This window comes from Hylaeus anthracinus, unplaced genomic scaffold (genome assembly GCF_026225885.1).
Source record: "Hylaeus anthracinus isolate JK02 unplaced genomic scaffold, UHH_iyHylAnth1.0_haploid 5, whole genome shotgun sequence".
In the NCBI taxonomy this organism is placed as follows: Eukaryota; Metazoa; Arthropoda; class Insecta; order Hymenoptera; family Colletidae; genus Hylaeus; species Hylaeus anthracinus.
Window position 1 is genome coordinate 9,367,792 of NW_026535322.1, and position 20,537 is coordinate 9,388,328.

At 34.9% G+C, this 20,537-nt stretch overlaps 2 protein-coding genes across 4 annotated transcripts in view; one reads left to right on the forward strand and one right to left on the reverse strand.

The window, feature by feature from the left end:
• LOC128896079 (G-protein coupled receptor moody) overlaps positions 1–5,677 on the forward strand; it is an 8,006-nt gene extending 2,329 nt beyond the window's left edge. For all 3 annotated transcript variants that reach the window (XM_054159249.1, XM_054159250.1, XM_054159251.1), the window contains 4 exons: positions 265–474; positions 3,025–3,263; positions 3,576–3,876; positions 3,998–5,677. In XM_054159249.1, coding sequence (XP_054015224.1) covers positions 265–474; positions 3,025–3,263; positions 3,576–3,876; positions 3,998–4,963 — 1,716 coding nt within the window. In that variant the 3' untranslated portion in view covers positions 4,964–5,677. The remainder of the gene's footprint in view (positions 1–264; positions 475–3,024; positions 3,264–3,575; positions 3,877–3,997) is intronic.
• Positions 5,678–11,525: 5,848 nt separating this feature from the next.
• On the reverse strand, positions 11,526–19,138 carry LOC128896080 (sensory neuron membrane protein 1-like). The gene is made up of 9 exons (XM_054159252.1): positions 19,120–19,138; positions 18,665–18,778; positions 17,348–17,505; positions 16,677–16,876; positions 15,648–15,850; positions 14,772–15,027; positions 13,838–14,049; positions 13,352–13,578; positions 11,526–13,123 (listed from the first exon to the last, which is right to left on the reverse strand). Exons 2-9 carry the CDS (start codon positions 18,767–18,769, stop codon positions 12,907–12,909), a joined length of 1,578 nt encoding a protein of 525 aa, XP_054015227.1. The 5' UTR covers positions 18,770–18,778; positions 19,120–19,138; the 3' UTR covers positions 11,526–12,906.
• Positions 19,139–20,537: the final 1,399 nt, after the last annotated feature.

Below are 20,537 nucleotides of genomic sequence, written 5' to 3' on the forward strand. Positions count from 1 at the left end.
CAACCTTAATATTTGCATGAAAAAAAAATATTTTGCAATCAAGAAAAATAAATGAAATTTGCAAGCAGTACTGCTCCTGCGCAGAAGGCGAATGACTGCAGTCTAGAGAATTATCATCATTTATCCGTATTGAAAATAATATTCTAGCGAGCTGTTTGCGAAAGTTCAACGTTCCAGAGTATATATATCGTCTCTATCGTGAATGGGTCTCCGAGTCTTTACGGCACTGTGCGAAACGACACCTGCACACTATGCTGTCCGCAGATGGAGTACTGGATGGCAAGCAACGAGACTGGTCAAAATGGGAGAGCAGAGGTACTCGAGGAGGTCCTTCAGGATCCTGGATCGGCGATCCTCTTCGTCGGCTATCCACGATGGTTGCTGCACCTCGCCGCCAGTTGCTGCGTCTTCTTCATGCTCGTTGGCATCCCTGGGAACCTTTTCACCATTATTGCCCTTTATCGCACCAAAAAGGTCAGCGTTCCATTAACAATAGACTCAATTGTCTTTTTCTTTTTCTTCTGCACAAATTCAATCTTCTTTCCCGTTATATCTTGACGCTATCATAAAACACTGGAGGCGTGCTTCGTTTACCTTATTTGCGGAGGCCTTCAGAAATCTTTCGAAGACATCACAATAAAAAGAAGAAGAAGAAAAGATACGTTTCATGAGTGCGACAATTGAAAAGTGACTTTACGCATTGACCATTTCGAACCTCGTCGTGTCGTGCAAATTAATTAGATTCTGTTTTCTTCATTGTTATTCGCGTATAATGAATTGAACAAAAAAAAGAAGAAGAAAGATACATTCTTAGTTACGTCATGGTGTTGTTCTTCGTATTTATTTCGTGTATTTTGAGACGTTTTTGTTGTGTAGTTGTAAGTTCTAAAATTCATTGCACTCGATAAACGTAAAGATAGGCGTGTACAGGAGTGATAAAGCGAGGAATCCTAAGTGACGAATTCCTTACCCGGAACGAGTTAGATTACGCGTCGCGGTTGCTCGAATTTCTAGTGTACTTTGTCGCTGCTAATGTGGTTTACCTCGAATCTCGTTTTAGAAGACAATAGCAACACATAACAAAGCCTCGCTCTACTCTCGTCACTTCGTTTTAATTAAAATTCGATGCAATCGTTAAATTAATAAAAATGAGAACGAAGTTAAAACTATCTTTACTAGTGCAATAAGAATATAATTTTCAATATCCGTGATTTGTAATGATACTATGGTTCGTTGACTTGCGAGCAATTATCAAAGTTTGCGTGCGATTTAGGTAATCCATGAATGTTTATCTGCTAAAATAGTTTATTTACCGAGCAACCACGATCCTTCGATAAGACATCACGACGGCACGATAACTCCTCGCCTCGCATATAAACATTTTCCTTTCTTCGAGTTCCCTGGATTTATGTAGGAGACGATTTTACAACGCGCGATGCATACTCAATTTATTTTAAGTCGGTGGCAAGCCTTGAAATGGTCGTAAAATTCCTCTGCTGATTCTATTCTACCATGGAAGTCACAAATCCAACTTCTAAAATTCATCTACATCTGATAAATAATCATTCTAAATGGTACAATATTTCGATACTACTAAATATCATGATAGCACAGTAATGGTCCCATTTTAATCAATTATTTTTTGTTGAATGCAAATTCTGTCTACTGTCTACTAAATATCATAATAATACAGTAATGATTCTGTCTTAATAAATCGTGTTTCCTTTAACACAAATCCAATTTGTAACTCCCAATAATACAGATGGTTACATCGACTTTTACAACAAAATTGATTGGAAATTGAATGTAGGACTTTTTTTGTTCTGTACAAACATTGATCAAATGAACCCTAATCCAGTACGAATCTGATTATTTCTAACGAAAACAGTCAACAGCCAGGTAGCCAACAGCTAGCTTAATTAAAACTAATTCGTTTATTAAATGATATTTAATTCGTTGAAACTCGAATATTCTCAACGATCATTTCGACTAAAAGTATTCATTTTTGTTTTCATTCACTGTTAAGCGTGATAATGACTCTACTATTCTATGAATAGCAACAACGTAATAACGAAACAAGCCAATGATCGGAAGGTCTACGGCACTGTTTGTTATGAAACCAGATTTCCGATTCACGTTTCACGCCCTGAGAGATTAGGTTTAGGCAACGACGCCTGCCGGTTTCGACTTGGTCTACGAGTAGAACTTTTCTCTTTTCGCAACTCGAGTATCCAAATCATAATAAAATAAATAACAGTTTCTTGTTCCATCTTGTATCCCCTGATTAATCTAAAATACTTGTACGTACAGAACTCCCTAGATCCTGAAGTAGACCTCCTATGTAAATTTCATCCTCTGTTCCTACAACTGGTGATTCATACTGACCAGAAAAATTAAATATACATTGGGCGTAGAATGTATTCGTACACCGATCAATTTCCCAAAAAACTTTTCTGTGAAATTGTAGTTTCTTAACTTCCTTTTTTATAATCAATGATATTTTACATATTCTCGGAAGTCTCTGAAGATATATGTAGTCCAAACAACATTTACTAGTTAATATGATTTGTGAAATTAACAAAAAAAATGCGAAAAGTGGGTAAAAGTATAGAAGCAATAAGTATTTGTACGATTCTTATGACGAACCATTTACAGTGGAGTTTTTAACGTAAACACATTAGTTTATTGCTCCGTGCGAATTAGAAAACATCGAATTTCCAGGAAAGTACTTTTAAACAGTTGTGCGAATACTTATTGCTTCAATATTTCTATCGATTAATTGTTTTTTGTTCTTGTTAATTTCGCAACTTACATAAATAGCTATTTTTGTTTGTAATCTATCTATTTTAGAGATTTCCTAGAACATGTAGAATGTCATTGTTTATAAAAAATCAGTTGATAAATTACAATTTTACACAGTTCTTTTTGGAAATTGATCGGTGTACGAATACTTTCTACACCTACTGTACTTGGTTTTGTAATTTCTGGATCACAGGAGCATTAATATTTGTCGATATTTTTCAGCTGAGAAATGCCACGACGATCTTCATATTGAATCTGTCGGTTTCGGACTTGATGTTCTGCTGCTTCAATCTTCCTCTGGCTACGTCGACCTTCTGGCACAGTTCCTGGCGTCACGGGGCACTTTTGTGTCGTCTGTTTCCCTTGATGAGATACGGCCTGGTCGCAGTGAGCCTCTTCACGATACTGGCGATCACGATCAATCGTTACGTTATGATAGGTCATCCACGGTTGTACCCCACGTGAGTAAACATTTCAACATGCCATTTGTAAGTTTCCTGATGATTTAAGTCCAAGGGACAACGAACCACTGTGATTACAGTACACGAATAACGACTGCAAATTAAATATTGCACAATAGCAACTGAACGCATCAGAAGAAGCTTTCTCCAGTAGTAATAAATCAAGATCAACTAATTCGAACTTTGTTGCAAGTATTATCGACGTTTCTATTTGTATTATGTCATCTTCAAAATTTATATGTATATTAAATGTATCTAATTTATAATAATAACGTTGATATTAGTAGCCTGAAAATTATCGCCCGTTTACAGATTATATAAACCGAAATACTTATTACCCGTTGTACTAAGTATCTGGATCATCGCTTTTGGAGTGTTGGTCGTAACATGGTTCGAGAGTTGGGGACGCTTCGGTCTAGACACAGCGATTGGTTCCTGTTCGATTCTCCCGGATGTCCATGGACGAAGTCCCAAGGAATTCCTTTTCGTCGTTGCTTTCCTAACACCCTGCGTGGCGATTGTCGTTTGCTACGCGAGAATTTTTTATATCGTACGAAGAACAGCGTGCAAGACCAGAAGAAGGAACATAGCCACGCGTACGGACAACGTTAAGGTAGCTCAATTATAAACAATTATTTCTCGTAATTGAAATTCTTAATTATCGATTAATTTACGTAACAATAATTCTCCATCGAGCGTAAGACCCCCAAAACGTTTGTTCTTATCATTTCCAGGCATACTCCAGGAATCAAGAAGAAGAGCTGTCAGCGTTAGAATCTAGTTGCACAGCAAGTGTCCTCTGCGCAAATTTCTCATCGAAACGTTCCATCACTCCTCCGAATCGACCGAAAAGCTCGAGGACTCCGTCGAGATCGGCGATCGAGGAGACTCTTTCGGAACTTCAACCCTCCTGGCAGCAAGATGAAAAAGAGGATGAAGAAGAAAGCGAAGAAGAAGCAGTAATCGGGAGCGCAGAGTCAGAGATATTAAGAAAGAAAAATACAAAGAAAATGTCGAACAAACACGACGAGTTCCCACCTATGGAGATCGTCGAGGTCTACGAGAAAGTGTGCCCAGATTTTGGAATAAAATTAGACGATATTCCCTATGTGGACGAGCGCGATGATTTAGATGCAGCGAATGATATATTCGCAAACAATGATCGTAGCGCGATCAAAAAATTGCCTGTAAAAGCTACCGCGAATTCTAGAAATAAACTTGAGAGAATGGCGAGTAGAGCATCGTTCATCATCGAGTCTGCTCTGTGGGTGCAAAGACTGAACTCGAAAACGTCGACGGTCAACGATCGTTTGGAGAGTGTAACGTCGAGTTCCCACGAACGATCGACGACAAGAAACGCCATTGATCGAAGCGAGTCAGGATTAAAAAGCGTAGGAAGATCGAGGAACTCTTTAGCTCTTCCCAGAATGAGCAGCAAGGACAAGAAGCTGCTGAAGATGATTCTGGTGATATTTTCATCGTTTCTCGTTTGCTACTTGCCGATCACTGTCACGAAGACCTTTAAGAATGCCATCGATTGGAGAGGACTTAATATCGCTGGTTATATATTGATCTATTTGACCACCTGCATCAATCCTGTGGTCTACGTAGTGATGAGTTCCGAATACAGAAGCGCCTACAAAAATGTGTTACTGTGTAGACACGATCCTGATGCCAAAAATGAGATTAGGAGACCTTGAGGGGGCAGAAGACGTCGATTTCCTATCGACATAGTCGTGTATCGCAACGTTTATTTAAGTACAGAATTTGTAACGTCGCGTGGGAAAAACTCACCCAACTAAAATGTGAAGCGCATGCGCATACATGGATAATTGCTTTAAATTATTCAAAAGAAAGTAAACCAGAGAAAGTGCAGACGCACTTTGAAAGATTTCCATCATTTCAAAAATTATATTTTTTGAAACGACGAAAATCCTTCGAACTGCGCGTGCACATTCCCCAATTTATATAGCTTATACCCAATTTATATGAAATATGTAGAAACGAATAAGATATTTATATAACAAATTATTCGTTATGTCATATATACTATACTTTTATAATAATAATAGTATCAATACGCGTTGATTCTAATTCCAAGTTACCATATTTTCATTTACTTGTAAATGAGAAAGGTTGCAGCCATTAGCTCATATTACTTGGTATGGAATTAATAATGTCATCTAACCCTTAATGGCGATGTGCAGTTAGCAATTACATACTTCAAATAATATAGAGGGCCCAGGTCTCACCACGTGGAGGTTACTGCATATAGAGACCCAAAAAAATTGGGTGGCCAAGACAAAAACCACATCCTAGCCACCTTTATCCTTAATCTAAATGTTGTGTGAGTGTGTATGTGTGTGTTGTGTGCCTCCCCCCTGCCATGGCCGGGGATGTATTAAAAAAAAATTGACACCAAGACTTAACCCAACGATGATTTCTGAAACATACAATGTATACTTTATAACAGTGTTTTTATTGTCAAATAGTCCATTCGGAATTTGGTTCAGTCACCTGCAACAGAAGAAACGTATATTATTCTCTATTCTTCAAAAATATAAACAAAAATCCATTGGAGGTCTTCTTTTTTTTTGTTCTTGGCCTAACTATAAATACAAAGTTACTTCAAAACGGACGAGATGTATCAGACGCGACACTAATAGCAAACGCGATTCATTATTATTCGCAACACTACCCTGAAAGAAGACGCGAAAAATACTACTTGAAAATATGTAAATTATTTCAAATCGGACGCGATTTATCAGTCGCAACACTAACAGCAATCGCGATCAATATTTATGCGCAACACTACCCTGAAATAAAGCGCGAAAAATTCTAATGAAAACAATCCTCACAAACGAACGCGATTTATATTTTCATATCGCAACACTAAAACAAAACGCGAATTGCCCAATTGACACACAATGATATCCCACGTTGGGGTACATGACCCATAGAAACAAACTACTACTACAGGCGAGTACAGTGACAAAATAGTAATAGTAATGACTCCTCATCTTCGAATCCGAAGATGGAGAGCCATTCGTAGCAGCCCTTTCTTGTGACAATTTGTCAGGGCCTCTCTTCTTTCTTCGGACGCATTGTCCCATCTGAAACTTATAGCTAGGGTCGAGGTTCAGTGCAATACGTGGACGTTCAACCCGGTGAACCACACGTCTAGAACCTCGAGGGAACGAGCGTTTCGAACAACCCTACTGATCACGACCGCGACCGCGAAGCAACGACTCAGAGAGTCGAGACCTGAAGAATCGAGAGCAGATTCCGAAGCAAACGGACACAAGTTCCGTTTGCATCGTGATCGCAACGACTCCTCAAATCCACCTACAGGTGCAGACCCATCACGTACGCGCGCGACCTACCCGACTAAAGTGACGAGATCTGCCCTGGACCCTACCTACTGGGATTTAACATACACACCACAAGTTAAGTTACCTACCTACCTAACCCTATATTTAAAAATGCCAAAACAATCACACCAACACACACGCTCAACGATCCTCAATCAAGGCTCTCGGGCGCGACCTAAACTAGGGAGATGTCCCGGGACACCTCCGACACCCGAGGATACCATACACAACATTCACACTCTAAAGGTACGTACCAGTTCCTGAAATCGACTGACAAAGGCTAGCGACCATTGCGTAAATGTAACATGTATATATCAATATTTATTTGCAAAGCTTGGATGTAATATGATCGTTGATAATTGTATGCGTTAGATAACAATCATACAGTAGTTTCATCCTTTTATTAATTTATCAATGATTTAGGATAAAGATTAATATTGAAGCTAGAATGCATAGTAATAAAAATATAATGGTACGAAATACCATTTCATTTATCGATTAAAATGAATGTGTGAAACAATCATACAGTTCATTTTCAATTAATTATCCCAAATGTTCCACTTTCATGAATTTATCATTGATTTATGATAATGTTTAATATCGAAGCTACAATGAATAGTAATAGAAGTATTTAGGTACGAACAACCATTTCATTTATGGATTATAACGAATATTTAAACCGACGCAATTTCACATCCTAACCACACACACACATGTGAAAAGTACGTCGGTGCACGATACGTTAGCACAAAGTCAGTCGCTCGTATAAAAATGGATTAATATTACAGACTAAGTCATCGTGCCCATTGCCTTCGCTCATCCAAGTAGCACCTGGGCACGTGAATGAGTTCAGACAACGAACACGGAAGGGTTAAACCTGAAAATCCTCAATAAAAAGAATAATTAGTAAATCTAAGCGGTCTAGTATCGTATTCTTTTGCGTTATTTTATTTTCAGTAAAAATGACTCGAATTTTAATTTGTAATATTTATTAATATTGAAAAATTTAATTATCAATCAAATGATTTTAATCAATATTGAATTATTTATGAAAAAATGTGATATGTAAGTTCTTGCAATAGTATACTTTGTATTGAAAATGTAATATTCACATTGACCTACTAAAGTGATTCCCTTGTTAAAGTATACTTTCTAATTATAAAAGGATGCAAATCATGTTACTTTAACGCAGGAATCGACTTATCGCGAAACGTCCTTCTTGTACATACACGGAAAACTTGAACGGAAAGAATGTGCATATACTTTAAATATACATTTTCAAAAAAATAGGAGAAGATAATATCATTTAATCATATATATACTTAATAATATAGTATATATTAAATTTTAATTTAATATTATCATTTGTATGTATTGACTTCAATGATATTGTAAAATAAAAACTAATAAAACCCGAAATACAAGAAGGCCCTAGCCTAAACAAATAAATAAAACAAGAAATGTTACTATTCACGAGTATGCTATGCAATGCATACTCGCGGTCACTGTATTTGCCAAATACCACGTATACAACCAGTCACCAGTGTCGATTTGGACCTTTCGTCCTACGACATGATCGGAGACCAGAGGAACCGAAAAGCATGCGACTCACCAACCGTTGTCTTGATACAGGGCTACGTAGTGGCTCTGCTGTCGCTGATCATCGGGGCAGCTCTGCATTATCCACGTCGAAATCGCAGTAGCTCTGCTTTATCTTCGTCGAACTTCGATGTTCTTTTGTTTGATGATGTAAACATCTGCAACAAAAGTTACATGAATTAATAACATGTTTCAAAAATTACAGTAGTTACAATATTAGAACATTAAAATTGCAAAATCATACATTTTATGTTTGTACAAAAAAGATACGCGAATGTTAAAAAAATGTTTAACTTTGATCTGTTATGTTTCTAACATATTTAAAGTACATTATAAAAATGTGTAGCTTCATAAATATTTCAAGTTTCTAAAAAGTGTAGTGTAATGAAGTAAATGTGCATAAACTCACAGAATTTATTAGTTTATAATGAATGTAAGAAGAAACTGTCTAAATTTGCAAATTCTTTTGTTTTGTATGTGTACAACAAAGGTATGCAAATGTTGAAAGAATATTTAAGTTTTTATCTGATATGTTTCTAACATATTTGTTATGAATTTTAAAAATGTGTATGTGTCATAAATGTTCACAGTTTCTAGAAAATATAGCGTACCATAGTAAAAGTGTTTCGACTCATAAAATTTGTCAATTTATAGCAAATGTAAGAAAAATTGTATAAATATGCAAAATCATACAATTTGTATATGTATAATAAAGGTATCTAAGCTTTGTTATACATATAAAAATTGTATGAGTTTGCAGATTTCTACAATTTTTTTTACATTCATTACAAATTGACAAATTTTTTGAGTCGAAGCACTTTTACTATGATACGCTATATTTTCTAGAAACTGTAAACTTCTACGATGATATACATTTTCATAATTGCTTACTAATTTAATGAAACAGAGATAATGAAAACAAACATTTTTTCAGCATTTAGATACCTAGGTATCTTTCCTCTGTTTCGTTTGTAAGAAATTATGAAAATGTATATCATCGTACAAGTTCACAATTTCTAGTAAAAGTTAGCATACCATAGTAAAAGTGCTTAGACTCATAAAATTTATTAATTTATAATGAATGTAAGAAAAAATTGTAACTTTGCAAAATTATACAATTTGTGTCTAACAAAAGAATCTAATTATTGAAAGAATGTTTAAAATTATACCTTTTATGTTTTATGATACACATATTTATAAGTCATTATAAATATGTTAGAAACATAAAAGATAAAATCTTAAACATTTTTTCAATATTTAGATGTTTTTGTTAAGGAGATATAAATTGTATAATTCTGCAAATTTGTACAATTTTATTTTATATACATAATATCAAATTGTTTAAAATTATTATTTTTCAAAAAATGAAAAAAAAACTGTAAATTCATCATTGTTATCAGGTAATAGCAATTATATGTAAAAGATGTAGGGGATAATGTAACCGAATTATCGATCAAAAATTATACATGTAACTGTTAAGTAAATTAACGATTATGAAATATAATTGTTAATTTTAATTAATCATAATTACAATTTCGATAGCAATATTAAAATTGTAATTAATAGTCTTTATGAAACAACTAATAAATTGGTAACCGTAAAGAAATGGAGTAAAAATCATTTCGTAATTATTAAGCAGAAATAGTAATAAAATAAAAGGAAAGATAATCAATTTAATCTACTAATGACATTAATTAAAGACAACATTACCTATTGTTCTGCTTTCCCCGGTAAACTGCACAATTTTTCTGGCGTTATGGTGTCCAGAAATTTCGATGGAAATTTTACACGTACAATAACCGCCATTTGAACGGAAAATGGCCGTTGGTGAACGTTACGCAGACTCGTGGCGTCAGATCTTGGAACATTCAAGAATTCGAATTAGAAGCCAAGTTACGATAAATATATATTTTTACTATATCTAGGCAACAAATTGATTAGAAAAACGAAAAAAGAACCGATAATACTACTTTGGAACATGTACTCCCATAGTACGAATTGATATTCGAACATATATCAATTGGTACCTCATGGAGAACGAAAATGACGAAAGTACGAAATCGAACTAATTTTCTCAAAAAACTGATTCAATTAACAAGCAATGGTATAAATGGTATATTAAAGGGTTGTGAAGAAATAACGCAAGGTACAAATAGCAAGATTACATGTTAATTGAATTGAATTATGCGTACCTATTAATTTGCGGATCACCGATCGACATCACACATCTAATCTCTCCAATTGCCGCCAAACGAAGAACGCCTCGTTCTCGGCGTCGTTCTTCTGCGCAGTGAGTTGCCGGCGCTCGGCCAATGAAATTTCAGCATTTAAAAGTTCCAAAGAAACGTTCAACGTGATTGGTTGTCACTTTTCAATAGCATGCGCGGTCTTTTTGAACGGAAATTGTGAAAAATATCGATATGTATGATATGTATATATTATTAGATACCATTGTACGAAATTCTCGAGATTTTTTTCTTTCGTTAATATAACAGCAAGGGAGAAATTTGTTTACGTTTAGTAACCTTACTAACTTCGATAGATGTTTCCAATCACTTATTCTTTCATGTATTAAATTAAAGCATTGGTAAAATATATTTATCAGAGTTAGGGTTCTTAAATATTTATTTTTACATGCAGTCGATAAACCCAGTCGCAGAAAATGAACAGTAAAAATAACAAATAAACATATGCCAAGAACTGAGATATTTATTTTGTAAATAATACAAATTGTTATATACCTATCACACCAAATCTCAGATTCTCAGACTCTGTAATGCTTCCTGTAACCAAGGTTCCGTAAAATGAACTTGAAGCTCATATGTTCAATGTTTTCAGATATTAGATTATAAAATGCACAGCAATGCACATTGTTGAAGTCGTCTAAGAACTTTAATTGTTTCGTATATTTTCTCTATTACATAAAAATGGAACGTTATCGAATTGCTATGAAATACAGAAAGCATTTACTGTGTTAAAGCCACTTTGCGATTCTTTGATAAAAAATTGTTGCCATTGTTGCCTCAACATGGCTAATACTAAAGTAGGTTGTGACCATATAGAAAGCAACAAATTAAACCTATAAACAATAGTTAGTTAACTAGAACTTTAAATAAATTTTGTATCGGAAAATGTATCTAAATGACGCCATCTAGCAGAAAAACATAGGAACTATTAGAGGCGCCATCTAGCAGAAAGAAAGTAGGAACTATTCGAGGACAAACTTGGGCGTTTTCCCGATAGGAGCGCTGACCAATTTAAATTAATAAATAAAGTAATTACGCCAAGTGCATATCCTTTCTTATTTTTTTAGACTCCTGTTGAGATTGTTCTGGGAGATTTTCTTATTTCTGGTTTACCTCATCCTCTGAATTATTGTTCCATAAATTCTCTTCCACAAGTTCTTTTTGTTCACTTGCGTTTTTAGTAAATATAATTATAACATTATTATTTAGACTTTTGTTCTCTTAGCATCCTTGAGTTCTTTTTATACATTTGCACTTTTATACCCAAAACAACTACCCTTTTATCCTGTATACCGTCCTTCCTCAAATATAAAGCTGCTTTATATTTTTATAAGTATAATTAACATTATCTAATGTAATAGTTAAAAATGTAAGTGAACTAGTAATCTAATTTAACAACGAATTTGTAGGTTCGTTAGAAAATATTGTTCATTAATTAATTACACTTTTTTACATAATCTACTCACATTGTAAACTATAGTATTATAATTAAACTGCGAATTTTAAGTAATACAAACAAAACATATGTACAATACAAACAAATATAATATATATACATAATTCTGTACGTGTTACTTCTTAAAATATAGTTTCAATAGATGGTCAGATTTAACCATGTGTTTCTTAGCAAGAACATTGTTGCGTCTCTTAAACAACATAATAGAACAGAATAAGATATATATAAAATATACATAAAATACTAGAAGGAAACTAATCGTTGCAATTAAGTTTAAATTATTAAAATGAATCTACTTTCTTTATCGTGAATCGTACATAGTGGATTGAAAGCAATTTTCAATTAAAATTAAGTTTACATATAATAACGTTAGTTATTGTACGTTAATGATTTTCCGTTGCCAATTATGTTCTTTAGTCGCTGTAACTACCGTCTGAATATATTTCATTTCGATATCTATAAAAATGGACGGATTGCGTTCACATTTTTATTAACAACGGACTGGTAGCACGTCAATCAAAGTGGAAATAATGATAAATATAGGAACCATGACCATGTAAATTTAACATCGAAACAGGAGAATGCAAAGATAAGTCACAACACTGTTCACCTAAAACATTTCCGGTACTGCTCAATTCTTCGAAAATAGCTTCTGGGGGTAAATTCTCGGAGTCCTGCTCATCTCCTCGGATCAATACACTCCTAACGAGTACAACAATCCATGAACTGCGAATTTTATGCATTTATGGCGTACATTAATACATAAATGTACAATTTAATTTTAATTTTTCAAAAATGAATAAACAGAAAACACTAAATTGAAAGAAGATGTTATATAACACATTTCAACTATAATTACAAGTGGCAATTAATTTCCAGTAAATGCATAAAATTAAAATTCCCCCAGTTGTAACCTTTCAGGCTTTCAGAGTGGTGAACCATAATTAATTCGAAAATAAAATTCACGGTATCTAATCCTTATCGAGACTAGGCGGCACCGACGCACTCTGCACGGTGCTGATGATCATCTTCGAGGGCCACTTCTTCTCTTCGCCGTTTTTATTGTCTTGCAACTGCGGTGCCACTTTCGTGATCTCCAGCTTGTTCTTTTCTCTATTCTTAAAGTACAACGCGCCAGCTCCCACGCTTACTCCGGCACCCAGGACTATCGTAATCCACTTTACGATTCTGTTTGACGAACATTTAGGAGTCGTGTTATTATTATACATAGTTATCATAGGGAGATTCTGCAATGCTTGGAGGTTTAGTCAATTTTTCTAGTAAGAAATAAGCATTTTTTGGACATTTCTTTCAGGTGAAAGATAAAATCAACTCGCCCGAGGATAGAAAGTTTTGCCCTGGAGCTAAGTTCCCAGGCTTCCCCAAAAGAAGAGAGAACCCGTAGAAGATATTTACCCGACAATGTTCTTCACCAGGAACACTGTGCTCAACTTCGAAACGAATTCGTCTGGTATCACGATTCCTTCCTCGAGCCAGAAAATAGGGTACAAACACTCTGGAAAATTCTTCATTATCCTGAACTTCGCAACTGGACCCAAGAACATGTTGAACTGCAGTCTCCTGTATGCGCTCAATGGGGTGGCTGTCAGTGGCTCAAAGTCCAAAGCGATACCGTGTTTCTCCTATTGGAAGAGCGACGATGCAATTTTAATTTCTAATTGTCGTATTTTTTGGGGGCGTAGAATCGAAAATTGTTTAAGTTGTTTTTATTTCTTATTCGAAATTTTTGTATCTGACGCTGAAACTACCAGGTAATTTAGATAGAGGACATACTGTATATACCTAGTTCCTTCTTTCAATCATTTTTTAATAATTCTAGAAAGTAGTTTAAGGTAGAAATTTATAACGCCTCTCCCTAGATAAATGAAATTTAAAACCAGCCTCGTCAGGATGCATTCCATCGACCATATCCCGATACTTCTGTTCCGATCCATAAAAGTGAGGCAAAGAACCAACGAAGGGCACCTTTAGGCACTTGTACATGTCGTACAAATTTTTTGTTAAACAGTTCTCTGGCGATGGACAATAACACTTCTCGTTGGGTCTTGTGCTACCGTCTCCTAAATCAGCCGTGTAACGTAACGCCTTGAAGCCTGCAACAACGTAACAGCTGCTTTCTTGAATAATTCGAGAATCAGAGTTCAGGAATTTTCATCGTCGAAAGTGTGTCTTGTGCCACTTTCAAAATGACCAACTCAATCCACAGCGATAAAATTCCTCGCCAAATTACATCATATAATAGGAACTTTGCGATAACAATAGTTATAAACAATAAACAAAGTCGTACATTTTTGCAAATGTGATTATTGCGAAAACCTCTCCGGCAGCAAAATGTAAAGGGTTTTGCGATAAAAAGTGATGTAAAGTGGTAAAAAATAGAACAAAGACAAACGTTTTGTTATTGGACCAAATGGCAAATGCTCTTCTAGATGCAAGAAGTTTCGATCCGATTGGTCCATCCGTCTCGGAGTAAGAAGCAAGACAAGATTTTTCTGTTTTTTTGCACACAAAAAAACGGGTAAAAACTGACAAATCACAGAATGTTCTGTTTACAAGACCTACTGAAGGAATATTCTACAATGATGCGAAAGAGTTCACTCCGATTGATCAAGCCATACATAATCAAAATTACGGTTCTTTGCAAAAAAAAGCGGGTAAAAAATGACGTATCGAAAAAAATCTCGGCGTAATCGGTGAACATACTTTAAAAAAAAAAATATATATATATATATACATGTCGAATTGAGTAACCTCCTCCTTTTTCGAAGTCGGTTAAAAAGACATCAGTTTTCGAGTTTCGCAGAGTAATCCGTACCTTTCACGGTGACCTTGTGGCTGAACTGCGCACCCATGCTTCTGCAAATCTCCGGAGAAAATGAGACAATATCGTCCTTTTCGGTCATCAACGGTGGAAAAATCGTGGAATCCGTTCCGTTAAACTCGTTGCAGTGATCCTCCGGCCAGAGGGACAATTTCTTTTCTCCGTCGAGCTCCGTCACACGACCTACGTCTTTGTAATTCTTCACTCCCCGCAACACGCGTATCCGTTCAGGGAGTACGCTGCCGTTTCTCTGAGCAGAACGCGTTGTTAGATTAATTTGTTCATTGTTAAGACGAGTCCACCTAGTTTCCAACTCTTCGACTTTCGCGGTTCATTCCTAACAATGTTTTTCGGGTGCAGTAGGCTTTTGAGAGGAAAGACGGAAGTTAATACGGGACGAGACGCTAGGGCCACTTATCTGACTCCTGCGGCTAACAAGAGAAGGCTCGAGGTTGCCCTCGAGGGTTGTCCCCCATAGATTTGTGTCAAATTTTGCATACGAGTATATTTCTTCGCGAAAATGCTAGACGTACTAATCGCGTCTATCATGATTCATAGATTACGCGAAAAATGGAGACTCTCGACTCTACGTTGGATCGGTTTCATTTTTTAAATTGTTCTACATATACGAAGAGTTCCTGAATCAAGATTTTTGTCTTCATTCGCGATCTAGAATCCATATTTCCTTCGCTATCAGTAATCAGCCTGGCTATCTATATTATAAGGAACATCCGATAGCTTTCAAACTTCAATTTTCCGTTATGTGTTTCCAGTAAACAAAGTAACGATCGCCAAACGAATTTTCCTAGCAATCTTATATGTAGATAATTGAGTACAGTGGAATTTGGAATTTAAAGAAGGTGTACGTACCATGCCAAACATGGAGAAATAATAATTTCCCTTGCCGTCTGTTCTGAACTGATCTTCCTGCTGCTTCAGTTGGGTGCAAACCGCGGATCCGGCGAAATCCTTCACCGTGCAATCGATGGGCAAACCTTCAAAGAGTATGTCCTTCGCTTTGGCCCTCACGAACACTGAATTGGGCTTCTTGAAAATGCTGTCCATTGCTTTATCTGGAACAGAAACGTCAAGAATTTGAGGGGTAAAATTAATGGAACGATTTGAAATTTGACAGAGACGTTACTTATAATATACTCAAAATATATTTTTAATATTATTTTAAATGTGTCGAGTACAAACTTATTTAATAGTATTTCCAAGTTGTTATTGGAAGAAGAATTTTAATATAGTACATTTTTTAATTATCTGGAAAGGAATTTTTGTTTATGGAATTTGTATAAACAATATTAAATAAGAGAGATATGTATACAGTCCGGGTAAGTATTTGTACATCAACCAATTTAAAATAAATGTTTCTTGTACGAATACTTATTACACTGACTGTATATTAATTAAATATTATAAAAGCAACGAAAGAATTTTTGAATAGTACAAATACACATGCATATTAATACAACATATGTATATAGGTCCAATCTTATACATGCAAACTACTACAAAAAGATTCTTTCGTTGCCTTTATAATTTTACATTTAATCTTGTTCAGACGAACATCGATGAGAAATCTTGAAAGTCTGATACCACCAGAAAAGTTTCAGCAATCGTAATATTTATGCCCTGATTAAGTAGGGCATCCTACATACGACAAGTCAAACAGTAAGTTACATTATAGACAGCAATTGATTCTTTCGCCCAAGGCGAGGATTTAAACGGCTTGTTGATAGCTTCAAGTGTCGCGTCTCTCACGTACCACCTTACCAATCCATAAGTGCTTCCAGGTAAAGACAGCGTAGACCTTCACTGACGATCGACACGTAAAGAATATTTAATCGCGCGTTCGCGATAGAAAGAAACTTAAAGAAAGCCCGATGCACTCACTGATCAGTCCCATCGCGCTGGGTTGCTGCATCAGGGTAAGTTTCACGATGGTGAGAATAAGAATATGGGGCATCACCAGTATCTCTTCGCCCGTCAGACCGTTACTTCGCGAAGGGTTGAAGACCCAGGTGATTTTTACATTGTACTCAACGGTGTCGTCTTCCTCGCGATCGACAAGGTTCACCTTGTGCTTGTATTCGCTGGAAAAGAAAAATGTCGACGAATTGTAAGAAAGTTGGAAGAATTTTAGAAGAATTTTGGAGAAAGTTGGAAGAATTGTTTATCCAAGATGGACGCGATTTTATTGAAGTGTCTTGCGGCGATTTCTACGTGAGATTAACCGATATCAAGAATTTTGCTTTGCGAATGAAACTCTTAGTGGACTACACATTTTATGAATTTATGACGAATGTGAGTATACACGTGATATGGACAAATGCGTGAATATATAAAATATAGAAGATAAGAACATGTAATAATTTGTACGAGAGATTTATTTAATGTGAAGTATTTCGTTTCATAAATAAAACTCTAATTTATTTTTGAAGCACCGTTTAAAGCTTTTATTTAAATAAGAATGTTGCCCACCTATTTCTTTATTCGTTTCGCAAAGTTATTGGCTAGATAGTATCTTTTAATATAGAAAATACTTAGAAATAGAAAATACTTACTCGTAGAAATATGGCCCCACTTCCTTGAGTATTGGTTTCGCCCCTGCTGTTATTTCGTCGGGATTCGTCACGTTGAAGAGATAAATTCTGAAGTCAACAGGAAAAGGGAAGTTCGACCACATTTCCCGTATCTCGGAGCCCGGTTTCAGAGCTACTTGCTAGAATCACAAATTTTTAATAACGTTTAACCATTCAATCTGGTATTCTGGTTCTTGTTAAAACGATACTCTTCTTTTTTATCGGTTTCACCATATCTTTTTGCAGCCTAAGTACTCGACGGAAAATTTGGAAATTTGGTGGGTTTATTTATGCATCTATTATCCATACAATTATTTCAAAGTTACATTCAATATTCCACGTTACGTCAAACGGAAGTGGTTTGAATCAATGAAAAATGATTTTGTTTTATTTATTTTGAATCAGGCATCAAAAATACACAGATCGAAAACATTTTAGAAAAATATATTTACCAAATAGGTTTTATATAATTTTCATGCTCCCTAATTTGAAAAAAGGCATTTTAAATAATTATGGATAAGTTTTGTAGAAGTTGGCAGGCAAAACATGGAGATCAAAAACATTTTGGATAAATATATTTGGCTCTGTCATCGAGAGTAATGGCTTACAAGGTCGATAAAATGGCAGATTGTTAATGACTGTTCGCAAGAATAATGTCGTATCATTCTTGTGTTCGTTCGTCGTCCAGTCATCGGTGTTTTTCTATTCTGTTGATTCTTCTTTTGTAACTCGTCGATATTTATCGAAATAACGAGGTAACGTGTAGTCTAAAAAATTGACGTTTTGTAATTGTATTATAGCTTTATTTTCGTCATTTATTTTCCCGACTTTGATTGTGTGTCGCGAAGAAAATCTATGTGACACGAGGAATAAGTCGCGTAGGAAGCTGCACGTGCGTAATTCTAGTGCTGACATAATGATATGCAATAGAAAACAATCATGGAAAGTTAAAAGTAACTTCAGACACAATGGAGACGAACGTTAAACAGGGACAATGGAAAAAAAAGAAGAGTGCCACTCTGCTACCGCAATAATGACAAGTTACGGACTGTCGTAAAAAATTGAAAGTAATGCTAACGGAGTGGAGGTAATCTTAAGTCGACATAGAAATTAATGTATCGTTAATTTTTATATCGATGCCACTAAAAATTGTCTGCTTGAATTAGGTTGGACTGTAACAATTACATAGGAATTGCATAAAAATATTTACGAGAAATATTTACGATACAAATATATATTAGAGAGATCGAGAAGGACTAGATTGCAAGGTTTGGAACGTTGACAGATTTTTTTACTTACTTTCTTGATTTGCGACCTCATAAACAGAGGAAAGAACACTGCACAGAATAGAACTCCAAAAACGAATACAGAACCACCGATGATTCCCAATTTCAACGGCTTCATAGTAATGCACTGGGAAAATCACAAAGTATATTCGATTGTACACTCGCGTAGAGATTTTCGATACGGTTGTTGTGACGCAGCTTTGACAAAAAATTTATTCTAAAAACTCTGATCGCGCGTATAACTTAGAATTTTGGAAAGAGATGCGTAGAAAAAAAATGTGAAAGAGATCTGTATTTATCAAAATTGAGAACATTTATATAATTGTTTCGAAGATCCTAGAAACTCTGATCAATGATTTGTGTAATAATATAAATATATATATATGAATATGTATAGTTTAGAATTTTGGAAAAAAATATAAAAGAAATCAACATTTATAAAGGTAAAGAACATCATCGTTTAATGACCTTAGTGACTGTGGTTATATGTATAAGCTAGAGCTTCGATGTTGATAATAATAGTACGTCAAACTTGGAATTACTACTTGTCTAATGGTTCAGTATATATATAGAGGATGATGTCTAGAAAGAATAACGGTGTTACGGGCAACTTTACGTACAATATATACAGTTGTTCCAGCCTTGTTGTAGTCTATGCAATTAAAATTGCTACAACTTGTTATAAATGTCATTCAAAACTATCTATTATTAAGAACATCAACTGATACACCTTTAATATATGTATTTAATCAGTATACAGGTAGTAATTTTAGCATACTGCTATTTTCAACATCAAAGTTCTAGGTTACACGATCCCAGTTACCTACTTTATATTCTACGTTTTTATTGGGAACGATATACTTACTCGTACCCATTGAGAAATTCAAGCAAAAGATAAATAAGAATGTCTATTACTATATAAATAGTACCTTCGTCAATGGACAACACTCTTAACTAGTTCTTAATTTCTTTGATAAAATTACGAAAGATAAATGACTGTCCATTACTCGTTAAATAAAAATTAGAATTTCCGATAATGGATTGATTATACTCGATTTCATTTCATCGTATAATTTTCGTCGAAAGTCTTGAAAATTTATCATAAAAAGTTGTTGCATCTCAACATGGTTTCTCCTGAGAAAGGAAAGTATTAACGATACTCTTTTATATATTTAATCTAGTACATAAAAATTGTAACGTTAATTATCATAATTATAGATATGAAGATGATATATATATATTCAAGACTCGATACGTTATTATGAATAACGTTTACGCCGAGTGAATGAAAAAAATAGTGATTCATTATTTTAACTTGAGTCCAATTAAATATAAAAATTGTTTTTAAGAGGTTCCTGATCTGGTACATTGCGCGATAAAGGATTACTTCATGTTTTAAACATGTTTTCCATAAACTAATGGAAACCTTCCATCTGCTTGGAACATGCAGCGTATTGCGAAGCTTTCGATCGGTGATTAGAAATGAGAAGAGACCGAAAATCGACGAGTACAGGGTAAGATCGATCCTTCGACGGAAAAGACGACCGGTAAGATTGTACGCGAATCGTTTAAAATTCATTCCTTAAAAAATTGTCCCTTGATTTCGTATTACTTCAGAGAAAAAACCACATTAGGAGGCTAATTAGTAAGTGCTCAGTTATTTTTTTTTTATGGAGAAAAATTTACTTTATTTCGTGTGACTTTGAAAATATGTGAAGTATGGTTTAAAGTACATTTGGTAAAGTTTTAAAATCATTTCATACAAAAATCAGTACTTCCAAAAGAAACGCGATATCGCCAAGACCTCTCTGCGAAATGAATTCCAAAAATTTTTAAATGTACTTTAAAACGTACCTAAAATATTCTCAAAGTTACAAAAATTTTAA